At 46.0% G+C, this 14,498-nt stretch overlaps 1 protein-coding gene across 5 annotated transcripts in view; it reads left to right on the forward strand.

Moving 5' to 3' along the window:
• Positions 1-14,498, forward strand: part of CPPED1 (calcineurin like phosphoesterase domain containing 1) — a 201,860-nt gene that overhangs the window by 58,795 nt on the left and 128,567 nt on the right. For all 5 annotated transcript variants that reach the window (XM_045777909.2, XM_045777908.2, XM_087870393.1 and 2 more), the window contains exon 3: positions 9,368-9,790. In XM_045777909.2, coding sequence (XP_045633865.1) covers positions 9,368-9,790 — 423 coding nt within the window. The remainder of the gene's footprint in view (positions 1-9,367; positions 9,791-14,498) is intronic.

Here is a 14,498-nt window from a genome sequence, read left to right on the forward strand (position 1 = left end):
TTCTGTTTCAGGAGTACTTTTGAAACAACAGGCAAGTATTACATTTGGCAGGGTTTTCAGAACGTGTCTCTGGTACAAGATGCCACACGGTCATCCCTCCATTGCACCGTCACAGGGATGATGGGAGGGTCAGATGGGATGAGGGGTAAGAAGATGAGGTTAAGTATCTGAACCCTGGGACGCCTGGGTGGCTCAGATGGTTAAGTGTCTGCCTTTGGCTCAAGTCATGATCCCAGGGTCCTGGGATCGAGCCCCACATTGGGCTCCCTGCTCGGCGGGGAGCCTGCTTCTCCCTCTCCCTCTGCTCCTCCCCCTGCTTGTATTCTCTCACTCACTCTGTCAAATAAATAAAATCTTTTAAAAAAAAAAAAGTATCTGAACCCTGGAGTACTTTGTGATTGGGCGAGGTGAGCAACTTAACAGACTGGTGACCTGGCTATGAGGACGGATTGCAGAGGGGCAACCGTGGGAGCAAGAGGCCGGCCTGGAGGCCACTGTAGGTGGTGGGCTACAACCAGGGGAGAAGAAATGTGGTCTTGCCTTTGCTGTGATGCGGGAAGGATACGTAAAGAGGAATTCAAGAGGAAGACAGAGGGTCAGCTCTCCCAGTATCAGGACAAAGGGCCAGTATACTGTATGCAGTTATTGGGGTTAGAATATCAGCATACGAGTTTGGGAGGAAGCGTTTCAGCCCGTAACAGGCAGATGAAGCTACCCGTTGCTGCATCACAGAGTAAGCAGTAAGCCATGCCTTTACTTACCCCAAACTTGCCTACAGCTCTGTTAGGAAAAGAGACTTTAGAGACATCAGAGGAATGGGGTGTGTGTGTGTGTGTGTGTGTGTGTGTGTGTGTGTGTGAGGAGTAGTAGTAGTAGTAGTAGTAGTAGTAGTAGTTGGACTGTAGCTGGGGGAGAAGCTGCTGAACCTTTGTTTCTTCTCAGAAAGCTTGGGCTGAGGAAGAAGAGTTCTGGGATTGCCCAGCAGAGAACCCACTGCTGACATTAGTGAGAGGAGGGACAAGAGAGGGGTGTTCCGTGCATATCCCAGTGTCTTCTCAGCAATTTCTGCACTCAGCCAATCCCAAATTAGACCAAATTCATACCTATCTACCAAATATCTTCACGGCGCAAAGGAAATGCTCCTGAAGACCGCTGCTCACCGCACAGCCGGCCCTTGGGGCCATGTGAAATCCCAGGCAGAAGCAAGCCCCAGGGAGCCAGGGCAGGCCAAGACGACTGTGCAGGTGTGAAGGGATCTGACTGCATACCGCAGCCGTCTTCCATACAGGAAATCCGTCTCCGTCACACACTGGTTCATCCTCCTGTCGTGCCCCGGCCTCAGCTGGAGAAATCATTTGGTTTTCAAGTAACTGCTCAGAGTGTGCTTCCTCGAGCGCCATATTGATTTTGTTCTTTCCACCGCTGCCTGCGTCGAACCAGGAAGTCCACTCTAGGTCCCCTGGAATGAACAGCCCGTTACATCACCGGATGGGTTCTGTGCTTGCTAAGGTTGCTGCGCTGTTTACTTTGAATTTTCCTGGTGGTGGTTGAGTGTATTAGCATCAGCTCTCGTTTGAGTTCTAGTGTCTACAGGGACGGGGGAATATAGAAGTCTTATTTTCTGTAAGCAACATCCTTCCTTGTTGGTTTGCTACAGAGAACATTGGTTTGCTTGTTGAAAAAAAAAAGAAGAAGAAAATCTTCTTACTGAAACAGTAAATAGATTCATAGCAGTGTTGAAATCTATTCGCAGCATCTGTTATTCGGACAGCCTCCACAGAGAAGAGAAAATGTTGTGAAGGTCTCAGAGGTGGATGGTTTTCTTCAGTAGTTTCCAGGTGGAATTCTGCTGTCACTGCGTTTTGCTTGCCGGGGATGGGGATGGTTAAAGGGGAATAGAAACATGTGGGTTCGCTGTTTGTTTCTTGTTCTGTTTTTTTCTGTAGCCGGGTTATACTCTCTGAGGCTTGGAGGCAGCTTCTGTTCTCCTTAATCCCCAAAGGGGAAAACAAAATATGTTTATCATGGTGTTTTGTGCTTGGCAGGTAAGCCCTCGGGTTTTATGGTATCTGCCTCCCCTTTTGGCTGAGATGTACTTGAAGTGAAGCACCGTGTCATTTTCCCTTCAGAAGATGGAGCCCTAATCTGTTGTTGAGTTTTAGGAATTCTCTGTATATTCTGAATGTTAATGCCATACCTGATGTATGATTTGCAAATATTTTCTCCCATTCCGTGGTTGATACTCACGTCTTACGGTGCACAGAGGTTTTTAACTGTCAGAAAGTCCATTTGTCTGCTTTTTCCTTTTGTTGCTTGTGTCTATGTCAGTATGGCAGTTTTTATATTGAAACAGCTTTCGATTTTTACTTCTAATCTATTTGTTCCCCAGTCTTTTCCATGTCAATAAATGATATGACTAACCTCCCAGCTGCTGAGACATGGAGAATGATTTTCGACTCCTTCCTCTCCTTCTTGTAACGAATACAAGGACTCCCATTGTTTCTACCCCTTAAGTATCTTTCAGATATTTCTCTTTAACCTCCAATTCTCCATTGCTAGTCTATAATACAATTAATTTTTATATATTGACCTTGTATCCAGCAACTAAGCCAATCCGCCTTATTAGTCTAGAAATTTTTTTTAAAAAATTGGGGCGCCTGGGTGCCTCAGTCGTTAAGTGTCTGCCTTCAGCTCAGGGCATGATCCCGGGGTCCTGGGATTGAGCCCCGCATCGGGCTCCCTGCTCTGCTGGGAGCCTGCTTCTTCCTCTCCCACTCCCCCTGCTTGTGTTCCCTCTCTTACTGGCTGTCTCTCTCTCTCTCTCTCTCTCTCTGTCAAATCAATCAATCAATCAATCAATCAGTCTTTAAAAAAATAGATTTTGGGGGGTGGGTTTTCTATGAAGACAGTTGTGTCTTCTGAGAACAAGCAGTTTTTTCTCTTTTCTAATCTGTATGCTTCTTATTTCTTTTTTCTTGCCTTACTGCACTGGCCACAACTTCTAGTGCGATGCCGAATGGAAATGGTAAGAGCAGACATCTTTGCTTTGTCCTCAGTCCTAGGGGGAAAGCATTCAGTCTTTCACCATTAAGCGTGACATTAGTTGCAGAGTTTATGTGGATATACTTTATCTGGTTAAGGATGTTTACTTCTCTTCTAAGTTTGCTAAGAGATTTTATCAGACAGTGTGTTTTAAGACTATTCTCAAAACAAGAAGATAATCATCTCTGCCTTAATAAATATTGAAGTAATACGTTACACATTCCATGGTACCCCATCTTATTAAAAATTCAAAGTTAATGAATGATAAATAACTATTTTGTAGTTGTCTTTATAATGTTTTTTACCTCCTGGTTTTATTTTAAACTCCTTATATGTAGAAAATTTTAAATATTTATATTTTGAACATGTCACAGCTTTCCACGCTGCTCCCATCAGTCCCATCCAGAGTTCTTCTCATTAGTCTACTGCCATACCATCCTGAACGTGCCCGATCTCGTCAGAGTTCTTCTCATCAGTCAGCAGATGTGTGCTGACATCGGGCTCCATGTTCTCTCACTACCCACTTTTCAGCAGATGCCCCTTCTCCACCTTGGAGACCCGCCCAGAGCAGTCCTCCTCCTCTCATCTTTTTGTCTTTTATTCAAATATAGTTAAAATGCAATGTTATACTAGTTTCAGGCGTACAGTATAGTGAATCAACAATTCTATACATTTTTCAGTACTCATCACAATAAGTGTGGTCATATTCCCTTTATCTGTTTCACCCTTTTCCCCACCCACCTCCCCTCAGCAACCACCAGTTCTCTGTATTTAAGAGTCTGGTTTTTCAGTTGTCTCTTTTTTTGTTCGTTCACTTGTTTTCTTAAATTCCACATATGAATGAAATCATATCGTATAAGTCTTTTCATTGACTGACTTAATTCACATAATGAATTCACTTAATTCATTATGCCTAGAGGCGTAATACCCTCTAGGCCCATCCATGTTGTTGCAAATGCCAAGATTTCATTCTTTTTTATAGCTAAGTAATATTCCTCTGTGTGTGTGTGTGTGTGTGTGTGTGTGTGTGTGTGTGCGTGCGTGCGTGTGTGCGTGTGTGTATGTTTGTGTACCACATCTTCTTTATCCATTCATCGGTCAGTGGACACTTGGGTTGCTTTCGTATCTTAGCTATTGTAAATAATACTCCAGAAACCTAGGGGTGCATATGTCTTTTTGAATTAGTGTTTCTGTTTTCTTTGGATAAATTCCCAGTAGTGGAATTATTAGGTTATGTGGTATTTCTAGTTTTAATTTTTTGAGGAACCTCCATACTGTTTTCCACAGTGGCTGCACCGGTTTGCATTCCCACCAACAGTGCAGGAGAGTTTCTTTTTCTCTGTATCCTCACCAATACTTGTGATTTCTTATCTTTTTGATTTTAGCCATTCTGACAGGTGTAAAGTGGTAGCTCATGGTGGTTTTGATTTGCGTTTCCCTGACGATGAGTGATGTTGAGCATCTTTTCACGTGTCTACTGGCCATCTGGACGTCTTCTTTGGAAGTCTGTTCAGGTCTTCTGCCCAGTTTGATTGGGATTATTTGGGGGTTTTTTTGGTGTTGTATAACTTCTTTATATAATTTGGATCTTAACCCCTTACCAGATGTATCATTTGCAAATATCTTCTCCCACTCAGTAGATTGCCTTTTTGTTTTGTTGATGGTTTCCTTCACTGTGCAAAAGGTCTTTATTCGGATGTGGTCCCGATAGTTTAACTTTGCTTTCTGTGTTCCTTGGCTCCAGAGACATATCTAGAAAAATGTTGCTAGGGCCGATGTCAAAAAAATTACTGCTTTGCTCTCTACTAGGATTTTTTGGTTTCGGGTCTCACACTTAGGTCTTTCATCCATTTTGGGTTTATTTTTGTGTATGGCGTAAGAAAGGGGTCCAGTTTCATTCCTTTGCATGTAGCTGTCGAGGTTCCCCAACACCATTTGTTGAAAAGACTGTCTTTTTCCCATTGTATATTCTTTTCTTCCTTTGTCATAGATTAATTGACCATAGAAGTGTGTGTTTATTTCTGGATTTTCTATTCTGTTCCCTTAATCTATGTGGGGCCAGTTGCAAACTGCTTTGATTACTATAGCTCTGTAATATAACTTGAAGTCTGGGATTGTGATGCCTCCAGCTTTGTTCTTATTTCTCAAAATTGCTTTGGCTATTCAGGGTCTTTTGTGGATCCATACAAAGTCTAGGATTATTTGTTCTAGTTCTGTGAAGTTCACACAAACAAATGGAAAGATACTCCATGCTCATGGATTGGAAGAGCCAATATTGTTAAAACGTCCGCACTACTCAAAGCAATGTACAGATTTAATGCAATCCCTATCAAAATACCATTTTTCACAGAACTAGAACATATAATTCTAAAATTTTAATGGAATCGCCTTCTGTCTTCTGAGTCATTTCTTGCAGTTTTTCTTCCTTCACCAAAGCCCTCTCCTCTTTCCCTGCCTCTCTTTCTGTCCTTCCTGTGAAGTGCAGAGCCCCACTTGATCCCGTAAGAAACTCATGGAAACTCTATATCCTTGGCCAAGTTAACATTTTTTCTATTCCTGATGCTAGTTAGGTTTGCCTTTGTCCTTTGCTGTAATATTATGATTTCTTTAGGAAACTGTGCTAAGATGTACTATCAGCTATGCTAATAATACTAAGGGATTATTGATGTTCTGACCTTAAAGAAATTCTGATCTACACAAATGAAAGTATGTTGAAAATAATGTAAATGTTTTCCTTCACCTTGGCTTTTTGTAATTGAGCAGTTACTCCTTCACTTTTAAATTCTTACCTAAAAATTATTTATATCCCTAGGGAATGTTTTCTTTCCTTCAGAAGTGATTTATTGATTGCTGTGTGCACACTGTGAGTCACCAGTCAGAAAGGGAGAATTCAGTACATTCGGGTGTAGGAGTGGAGGGAAGACAGCTAACGTTTTTGCATCCCTGTTCAAGTTGAACTCTGGAAATCATTATCTTGGTATGAATCCTGACAGTTGCCCTCTGAGGTATGGAGCCTATCGTTCTCATCTCACACACAGTGAGACCAGGGCTCAGAGCAACCAAGTGACTCACCAAGGCCAATGACTTGTAAGGGGCAAGAGCCAAGGACCAAAGCCAGGTGTCCTAGACTCCATCTCCACACCATGCCTCCACGTGAGGGGTACAGAAAGTTCTGGAAAAGCTTCACGAGAGAGGCTCATATTTGAGGGGATCCTGGGAAGATGGGTTTCATCTTTTTTTAAACAGGTTATTGGGGGATATTTGTGACTTCCCCCAAGCAGGTTCCCACTGAAGTTTGGAAACAAACATCCTCTTACTGTGTGTAATTCACAGGTCTTCCCTGTAGATTGCTTGTAGACAAGGTCTCCTTTCCAAGTTTTGAGTAAGCCTTTTTTTTGAGGTGCTTTTTTCCTCACGGTCATCAGGTAATTGAACATTCTTTGTGTCTGACTCAGTCAGCATATGAAGCGTCATGACGAAATGCCCTTTGAAAATCAGGAATGGGAGACACTGTGGACCCCAGTGTGTTGTAAATCGATGTCCTGTGGATCAGGACAGCTGAGAGAAGTCACCCAGGAAGCTAGGACCTTTCTGTTCAGGTCACTGTAATGAGAAGCAGCGGTCTGAGCTGGAACAGTGAGTTCAAATCCTGACGCCCCCACTGGCTGTCCCAGCGAGTTAATATGAGTACAGCTCTTAGAGCAGTGCCTGGCCCGTAGTAAGGTTAGCATTGGCTGTTGTTAAGGGTCACAGCATCCCCAAGTAAGTGTGAATGCAAAGAAGGGAACATTAGCGGCAGCTTTGGGTTTTTAGAGAACTGGTTAAGGAAAGTAGTGATGAATTGGCCTTGGCTTATGGAGTCCCTTTGAAATGGTTTATCGTGTTCAAGGCCATAAAGGATTCGTACTGCCTGTTTGTTGACATGGGAAAAGAACTGACCAGCAGGGTCCTAGAGGGGATTATGTAAGTCAACACAGATGCCCACAGTCTGGGTTCAGCTAAAGAAGCACCATCAGTCCATGGCCCCTTCAAACCAGGAGCCCCAGGGCCAGCCCAGACCAGCGAGGAGGCAGACGCTGGAGGTGAGCAAATGCCCAGCACTGCCGAGGGAGGGGCTTTGTGGTCCCTGGTGCCAGGCAGGATCTGCTGCTCCCCTCAGGGGCTCTCCCTGTGGGGGTCGGCTGCTGACACCTTCTCCAAGCAAATTCCACTCATCCTAGAAATTGGGATCGCTTGGAAATGTAGCTGCCTGACTGGCCATTCCTGAATCTTCTTCAAACCGTGGGATCCTGGGGCTAAAAGCCCCTTTTTAAAAAAACAAAACAAACAAAAAACCAAGAAAACACTTTAAAAAAAGAAAGTGTAAATAGTACATAAGCTTGGAAAAAGGAGAGAAGGAACTTTTAAAATGTAGTATAAAGGGTTTTAAACCGAATATGAAAGTCCCCCTCCCTCTCCACCACAATCTCCCAGATTTAACCAGAGTTGTAGTTCTCTTTGTGTCTTTGAAGAAGTTTTATCTATAACATGCAAATATGTGTAAGCCTTTTAAAATTTTCCACGTGATTTTTTTCCCTCCATGTCTTACCTTTTTAACTTAATATAGTAATGATTTTTCTATTGTATCAGTGTGGATCTACCTCTTTCTTTCTATTTATTTTGTTAGAATGAATTACAAAGCTGTTTCAGTGAGATGTGGAAGTTCTGACCTCGTACGTAATCCCATAGCTAAAAGTAAAACGCACATCAAATTTGGCATAACTAGAAGGAGAAACGGATCAGTTCACAGTTACAGCGGAGGCTTAACCAAGGCTCCCTGAAACTGACATGGATCAGTCGGCCAAAAGCAGGGAGTAACAAATGACACAGGAGACTTGAATCACACCATACGCAGGTTTGATTGACGGGCGATATAAGGAGCTCCGTGGTCAACATTGAGAGAATGCGCATTCTCTACAAGCTCGCACGGGACATTTGGTAAACCGGTTTATATACGTGGGCTATAACGGAGAGCTGGCCACTGCTGATTTCTTATAGCTGCAAGTTCTCAAACAGTTTTGTCTCTTGCCGCCGTCCCTTTCCTGAGTCACTTCTACCCGTTCCTGCTTCACGCCCGCCTATTTTATGACCATCTAGACTGAATTCCTCTCTGCGTTAGGTCTTCCTTCTTAGCTGCGGTTGCTTCGTAAAGACCTTTTGCCTTCTTGTAAATTTGTGAGGGACACGGGCTGTTGGGTGTAATTTTCGTCTGCTCACGGCGAGGTTTTTCAGGTGAGTTTTCATCACCCTAGGGAAGTTGGGCTGCTCTTCTCTCTCACCCTTTTCCTTACACTGTCTCTGCATAATGGTGAGTGTGTTCCTCAGGACTGACGTGGTGCAGGAATCCTATCCGTTTCCCCACCTTGCTTTTCTCAGTAATGTTTCATTAGCATCTGATACGGACGGTGTGCGTCCATCGTTTGCTGGGAGGGAAGGATTTGTGTCTCTGGTTCACATCTTGCCCCGGCAACTGAATCAGTGCCTTAGACACAGTCAGTACTCAGTAAATATTTGTTGAATAAATTAGCACAGAGGAGCTTAAAAAACAAAACAAAGACAACAGAAAACATCCAGAATTGAAGTGGTCATTTCAAATCCCATCCATTAGAGTTTTAATACATTATCTCCATACCGAATCCTGTGTATCTGGAGTGGGGGGACGGGGTGGGGAGACACACTTAATATCAAGACATTGAGCCCTTACATTTACACACCGTTCATGGAATATAAAGTACTTCTTCCCCTGCATGGGTGAGGGGAGTGGGATTTGGCAGGATGCATGTGCCAGTTGGTCTGGCCGTTCGGATTCTAAGCATTTCCCCCATAGGGTGCTCCCCCAGTCTGCAAAGCCACAGGTATGGTAAGAATAACTTTAAGTAGCAGTTGGTTTGGGACTAGTGTTCAAAGCTGGGTCCACACACAATATGGACGCACATGATGACCCACTGAGATGGGACGGAAAAGCTACAACTATTTATGTTTATTTTTCATCTGAATAAAAGAAATGACACCTCACTAACATTTACTGTTAGAATAACTGCGTATCATCACTCAGTCAGCAACGTTGGGTCAGACGACCACTTGGACACTGAATTTCCAAGGCATCCTGAGGGAAGAGGGGTAGACAGAGGCTCCCACCTAAATTACTGATTTGCTTTTAACACACAGCTGCTGTTTGCAGTTCCACGTGAGGGGTGAGTATATTTCTAGGCTGTGCTCTCTTACCTTATGTTAATAAACACGTGGCCAGCCGCGGCCGTCTCAGACATGACCCTCACTCTTGCAGGAATGCCCTGGCGGAAGGAGCAGACTGCAGACCTGCAGCGGGTGCTCGCAGGCGTGGACAGCGACATCCCGCTGGTGCTGGTCAGCGGCAACCATGACGTGGGCAACACCCCCACCCCCGAGACTGTGGCGGAGTTCCAGCAGACCTGGGGGGACGACTATTTCAGCTTCTGGGTCGGGGGTGTCCTGTTCCTCGTTCTCAACTCCCAGTTCTGGTACGATGCCTCCCGATGCCCCGCCTTGAAGCAGGCACAGGACCAGTGGCTGGACCAGCAACTGAGCGTCGCGGGCCAGCGCAAGTGCCAGCACGCCATCGTCTTCCAGCACATCCCGCTGTTCCTCCGCAGCATGGACGAGGACGACGACTACTTCAACCTCACCCAGTCCGTGCGGAAGGAGGTGGCCGACAAGCTTACCGGAGCAGGTAGTGACCCGGGACCCCAGGGGCTGGCTGGGAGCGCCGTCTAGAGGGGAGGCTTCCAGATCCTTCTTCCACCTCCTGCAGCCTGGTGAAGGGTAGAGAGGATGGGGCTTTGGACAGAACTAGGTCCTGACCCCAGCTGCATCCCTCACTGGCAGTGTGGCCTTGGACAAGCTGCCTAGCCCTTCCAGCATCAGTGGACTCATCTGTAAAGCAGGAGGAGCAGAAGGAGCTCTCTCAGAGGGTGCTTGTTAGGATTAAAGGAGCGGGGGCCTGTCAAGCATGACAGTAGCCGCTGGCCTACCAAGTAGTAAAGCTGTGGCAGCTGCTGGCAGCCGAGGATGGGGGTCCTGCAGGTATGCAGTTCCTGGGGCAGAGGGTGGCTGTACTGACCCCAGGAGAAGGGATGATGCCAGGGGCGCCTTTTCTCATATGTCTAGGAAGCAGGAACTTGCTCACCGGCAGGTGATCTTTAAGAGCTAGGCTTTCCGCCAGTGTCAGATGTAACCCTGGGACGTCCTGGGACGTGGCAGGTCCTGGAGCCTCCCCATCAGTTTTCGTAGGATGAGGACTGAATTCTCCTCCAGAACCAGGAGAGAGAAATGTATTTAGTCTGGTTTAGCCCACTGTCAGTTATCAGCTAATCAGGTATTTGACACACGCGTGTGTACACATGTGCACACACACACGCACACGATGGCGTACTGGTCCGCACACCCTCCATCTCCCCTCCTGGCAGCACCTGCAGCGTTGCTCTTGTGAGAAAGGGGTCGTTCTCAGCCGATTCCCTGCGTGGCCAGCGACTTGGCAGGATTCCCGTTCTGACAACTGTCGTGTCTCTTGTTTTGGTTTTAATGCCTCCTTTCAGATCTTTCCAGAGTGTACTTCATCAGATGCTGCAGACATTTAAATACATCCATTTATTTGTAAGGTGGTAGGAAGAGGGAGGTGGTGGCCTGACCCGGTAGCAAGCATTCATTTAAAAAAAATTTTTAAAAAAGCCTTGACACTCTTCTTTTCATCTTTAGGCGTTAAATATGTTCGCATTTACTTGTGAAACGTACAATAGGCCCTTCTGTATTTTTGAGACATTTTACAAAAAGCTGGCATAATTGGAGACATTTTCCAACTGTTCCATGGAGATGAAGTTGGGAAACTTCTATTGAGGTCTTTGAAATTTCATGCCATGCTTGAGTTGGTGCAGAACACCATTTCGATGACAAGGAAATGAAGTGTCAAGATGGCATCAGCACCACCATGGAGACTATTTTGTAACAGAGAATAATGCCAGGGAGAACATTTAATGCCAGTGAAATGATTCCTTTCATATCAAATGTTAAATGATGCAAATGCGGTCCCCGTGACTGCTCTTTGTTCTCTGCTCCTGTCAGCCACATTCTTGAGTGGCGTGTGGTTCTGGGTTTCCCGTCATCATCGGAGCACATGCAGCCCACAGGCTCCCCCAGATATTGAGACCTGTAGACACTTACAGAGAGAGAGCCCACAGCTCTAACAGGGCAGCCCCTTGGGGGACACCTGCTGCCCGCCCACCAGGAGCCTGGCCTTGTATTCAGGATGCACTGTCCACGTCCCCGTCAGGCCCGCAGCCCTGCAGGCCCAGGAGGGATTTGTGAGCACACCCAGAGCTGGTCTGTGTCTTGGAGGTGGGTTCCAGTTGCCCCAGCTCACAGATGGATATCTATACCAGGATGCCAACTGATTGATTTAGTGCGAGACTGAAACCCTCCCCTCAGCCCCAGCAGCAGAGGCTCTTCCCATGGGCAGAGCAGCATGGGAAGCCAAGTGACAAGCAGGAGCTTGCTTGCTCAGCGTGAGACGGAGCAGAGGAGCTCGTAGTCTTGTTCCGCTCTCAACGACATCAGGCCCTGGAACGCTGACGGAGCCATCTCCAGTAGGGCTTCCTTGCCCACGACAGTCTGATATTTCTAGTGCCTTCAGCATCTCTCCAGACTGTCCGCTTCTTGAGGCTGCCATCTGGGTCATAGCAGCAGCTCCATAACACCCCTTCCTTTTGGGGTCCCTCCCACCCCCAGATAGGGCCAGCTCCCCACTCTTCCCCATAGCCCCGTGGTCTCTGCCTCTTCCATTTCACCTGGCCAGCTACTCCTCTTCGGCACCTTCCATGTGAGGTGCCCCCGGCCCCACCTGGGTTCTTCCTCAGGTTTCTTGTACATGGGGAGTCATCTCAGTCGCCCACTAGACTCGGTTTCTGGAGTGCGGGGACACTGCTGTGGTCGTCTCTGCATTCAGGACACCTGACTGGGGTCTTAGCTCATAATCAGCGCTTTGTCGCTATTTGTGCGGTGAGTGAAGGAGCGACACGGCCCATTTCTTAGCACCCGCTGTACTGCAGGCACAAAGCAGACCAGGTCCATGCTCTCGCGGAGCTCCCAGGCCAAGCTTGTCCAAGGTGTGTTCAAGGTGCCAAGCACACACCCCACAGCATCCAAGCCCCTCGTTCTTGGGTAAAGCCACTTGTGTGCCTCGACCCTGATCCACGTGCTGGCTTTCCAGGTTCACACAGTAGCCAGTTTCTCTCTTCCCCCGTGGCCCCTGACTATAGCCACCACGCACCTTCATGTATGAGAAGGCCTCCTCTTGGCCCCTGGCCTTAGGGTCTTCCCTGAAGCCTAATGCTCAGCTGGGCAAGAGCGGAGAGATGGGTGCCTTTCATGCTGTCGCTTGTCAGTTTTAGCGGCTTATCAAACCAGGCCCTTTGCTTTATGGCCTTTCAGACCCAGAACAAACCAAGGGCAACATTGGGAAGAGATCAGAGGCCAGATGTGGACCAGCTCAGTGGCGGGCTGAGTGACCTGCTTGGTTTGGAAGCACGGGTAGGTAGGCTCTCATGGGGAACGTGTGTACCCATGACTCAGTAACGCAAAAGATTACAAAATGTACAAAATGAACATTCTTGTGCTCAGGTTACAAAATGTAATTCTTGGGCTCATTTGGGAAAGCCGAAAGTTCAAGTGACATTTTGTAAGATTCATTAGTAAAGGACCATGGTAAAATTGGGGGTGATGCTGCTGTTTAATGTTGCCTCCGGCTTTCCCCCACAGCAATATTATTTGCTAGTACTGTTCCAGTCTCATTTATCTCCTTGTGTTAAAATGCCAGTACTCAAAAATATGTCAAAAGCTCATCAGAATATCAGGGTAGGTTCTAATTATGATAATTGTGTTGTTACAAAATATCCTTTTAAAGAGCACATCCCTCCTCAAACCACCATGGAGGTAAAACCCTGCTTCCTTCCAGCAAGCTTAATGAATAATTCTGAATCACTGTGTGGGATGAATAAATGATTTAATAACGAGCATCAACAATCATCTCTCATTGTTGCATTAATTTTTCAAATGGGATGAGGTAAATGAGGAGGAGGGGTGTTACCGTACAAATGGGCCACTACGTGCGTGGGGACGCATTCTATGAATCGAAGCCTGCGAGCCTCCCCAGTCAGGTTGCCCTAGAAACGGACGCATTCTGTTTCTACTTGTGAAGCTCGGTGAAAAACCTTCTTTGTGTGCGACAAAGGCGGCGTCGATAGCCAGCGCACGTAAACCGTTATCAGGGCAGGACAGGTGCACAGCTGTGCCCCTTACTGTCGGTCTTCCTTGGCTCTGCCCGAGGATAATCGATTTCATCACATCCACGGGATGTAGAAATTGGTTTTCCCCTTAATTCACCTGATACCTAGTTGAGTTGCAAAGACAGGTAGTAGATAATGAAATCGTGGCTGAACCCAGCCATTGTCTCTGTCCCTCATGCCTTTTTCAGCAAAAGGTTAATATGTGACCCAGTTAATATGGATTCCAATTTAAAAACTCAATCTTAAAAAACAAAAGTCTGGCTCTGTAACTGACCCCGGTCTCCCCTGATGTCTCGGTACCTTTTCCTTTTTCCATTCTCAACATAGAAATGAGAACTGTGTAGTCGGGAGCCCAGAGTGAATTTGGCAATTACAGAAACTTCCAATAAGTTGATCTTTCCTGCAAAAGTTAATGAGTAATTTCACAAAAGTAGTTTCATCTCCAGTATTTATGCTTAAAAAAAAAAAAAAAACTAGAGAGAAAGAGATCTTAATCTTAGCCCATGGTTACGGTTTTAGAATTTCAAAGTTTTAGAGAACAAAAAGGTCAGGTTTCCAGGATCCACTTATAGGAAAAATAAAACATCAGATCCTACTCTAATGTCTTACTGAGTTGTATTGAGATTATTTGTTTATATTCTGATTCCTCCAAGAAATGGAGTCCCAGCTTTGTTTGCCTCCGTAAGCCCAGCCCCTCGCCAAGACTCGTGTAGTAGCCCCGTCAATAAATAAATACTGGTTAAGTGGAATGGAATTAAATTTGATTCACATACTTACCAGCAGAATCAGAATCATAAGTAAGGTCCGTATTACCTATGGTTTGGTGTTTGCCAACTGACTTTTGGATGGGAAATGTGTCACCTAGTGCAGCGGTCGGTAAACTTTTTCTGCAAAGGGTCACATAGTAAATGTTTTAGCCTGTGGTCTCTGTAGCAACCGCTGAGCTCTGCTTTTGTAGCGTGGAAGCAGTTACAGACATATGTAAGCAAACGGGCATGGCTGTGTTCCAGCAAAACTCTATATTTACAAAATCAGGCGTGGGCCTGCAGGCCATACTTTACCCACCCTCGGCGTAGAGAAATCTTCCTGTTACTTGTGACA

Source organism: Ursus americanus, chromosome 2 (genome assembly GCF_024610735.1).
Source record: "Ursus americanus isolate L20-20 chromosome 2, mUrsAme1.1.p, whole genome shotgun sequence".
NCBI lineage: Eukaryota > Metazoa > Chordata > Mammalia > Carnivora > Ursidae > Ursus > Ursus americanus.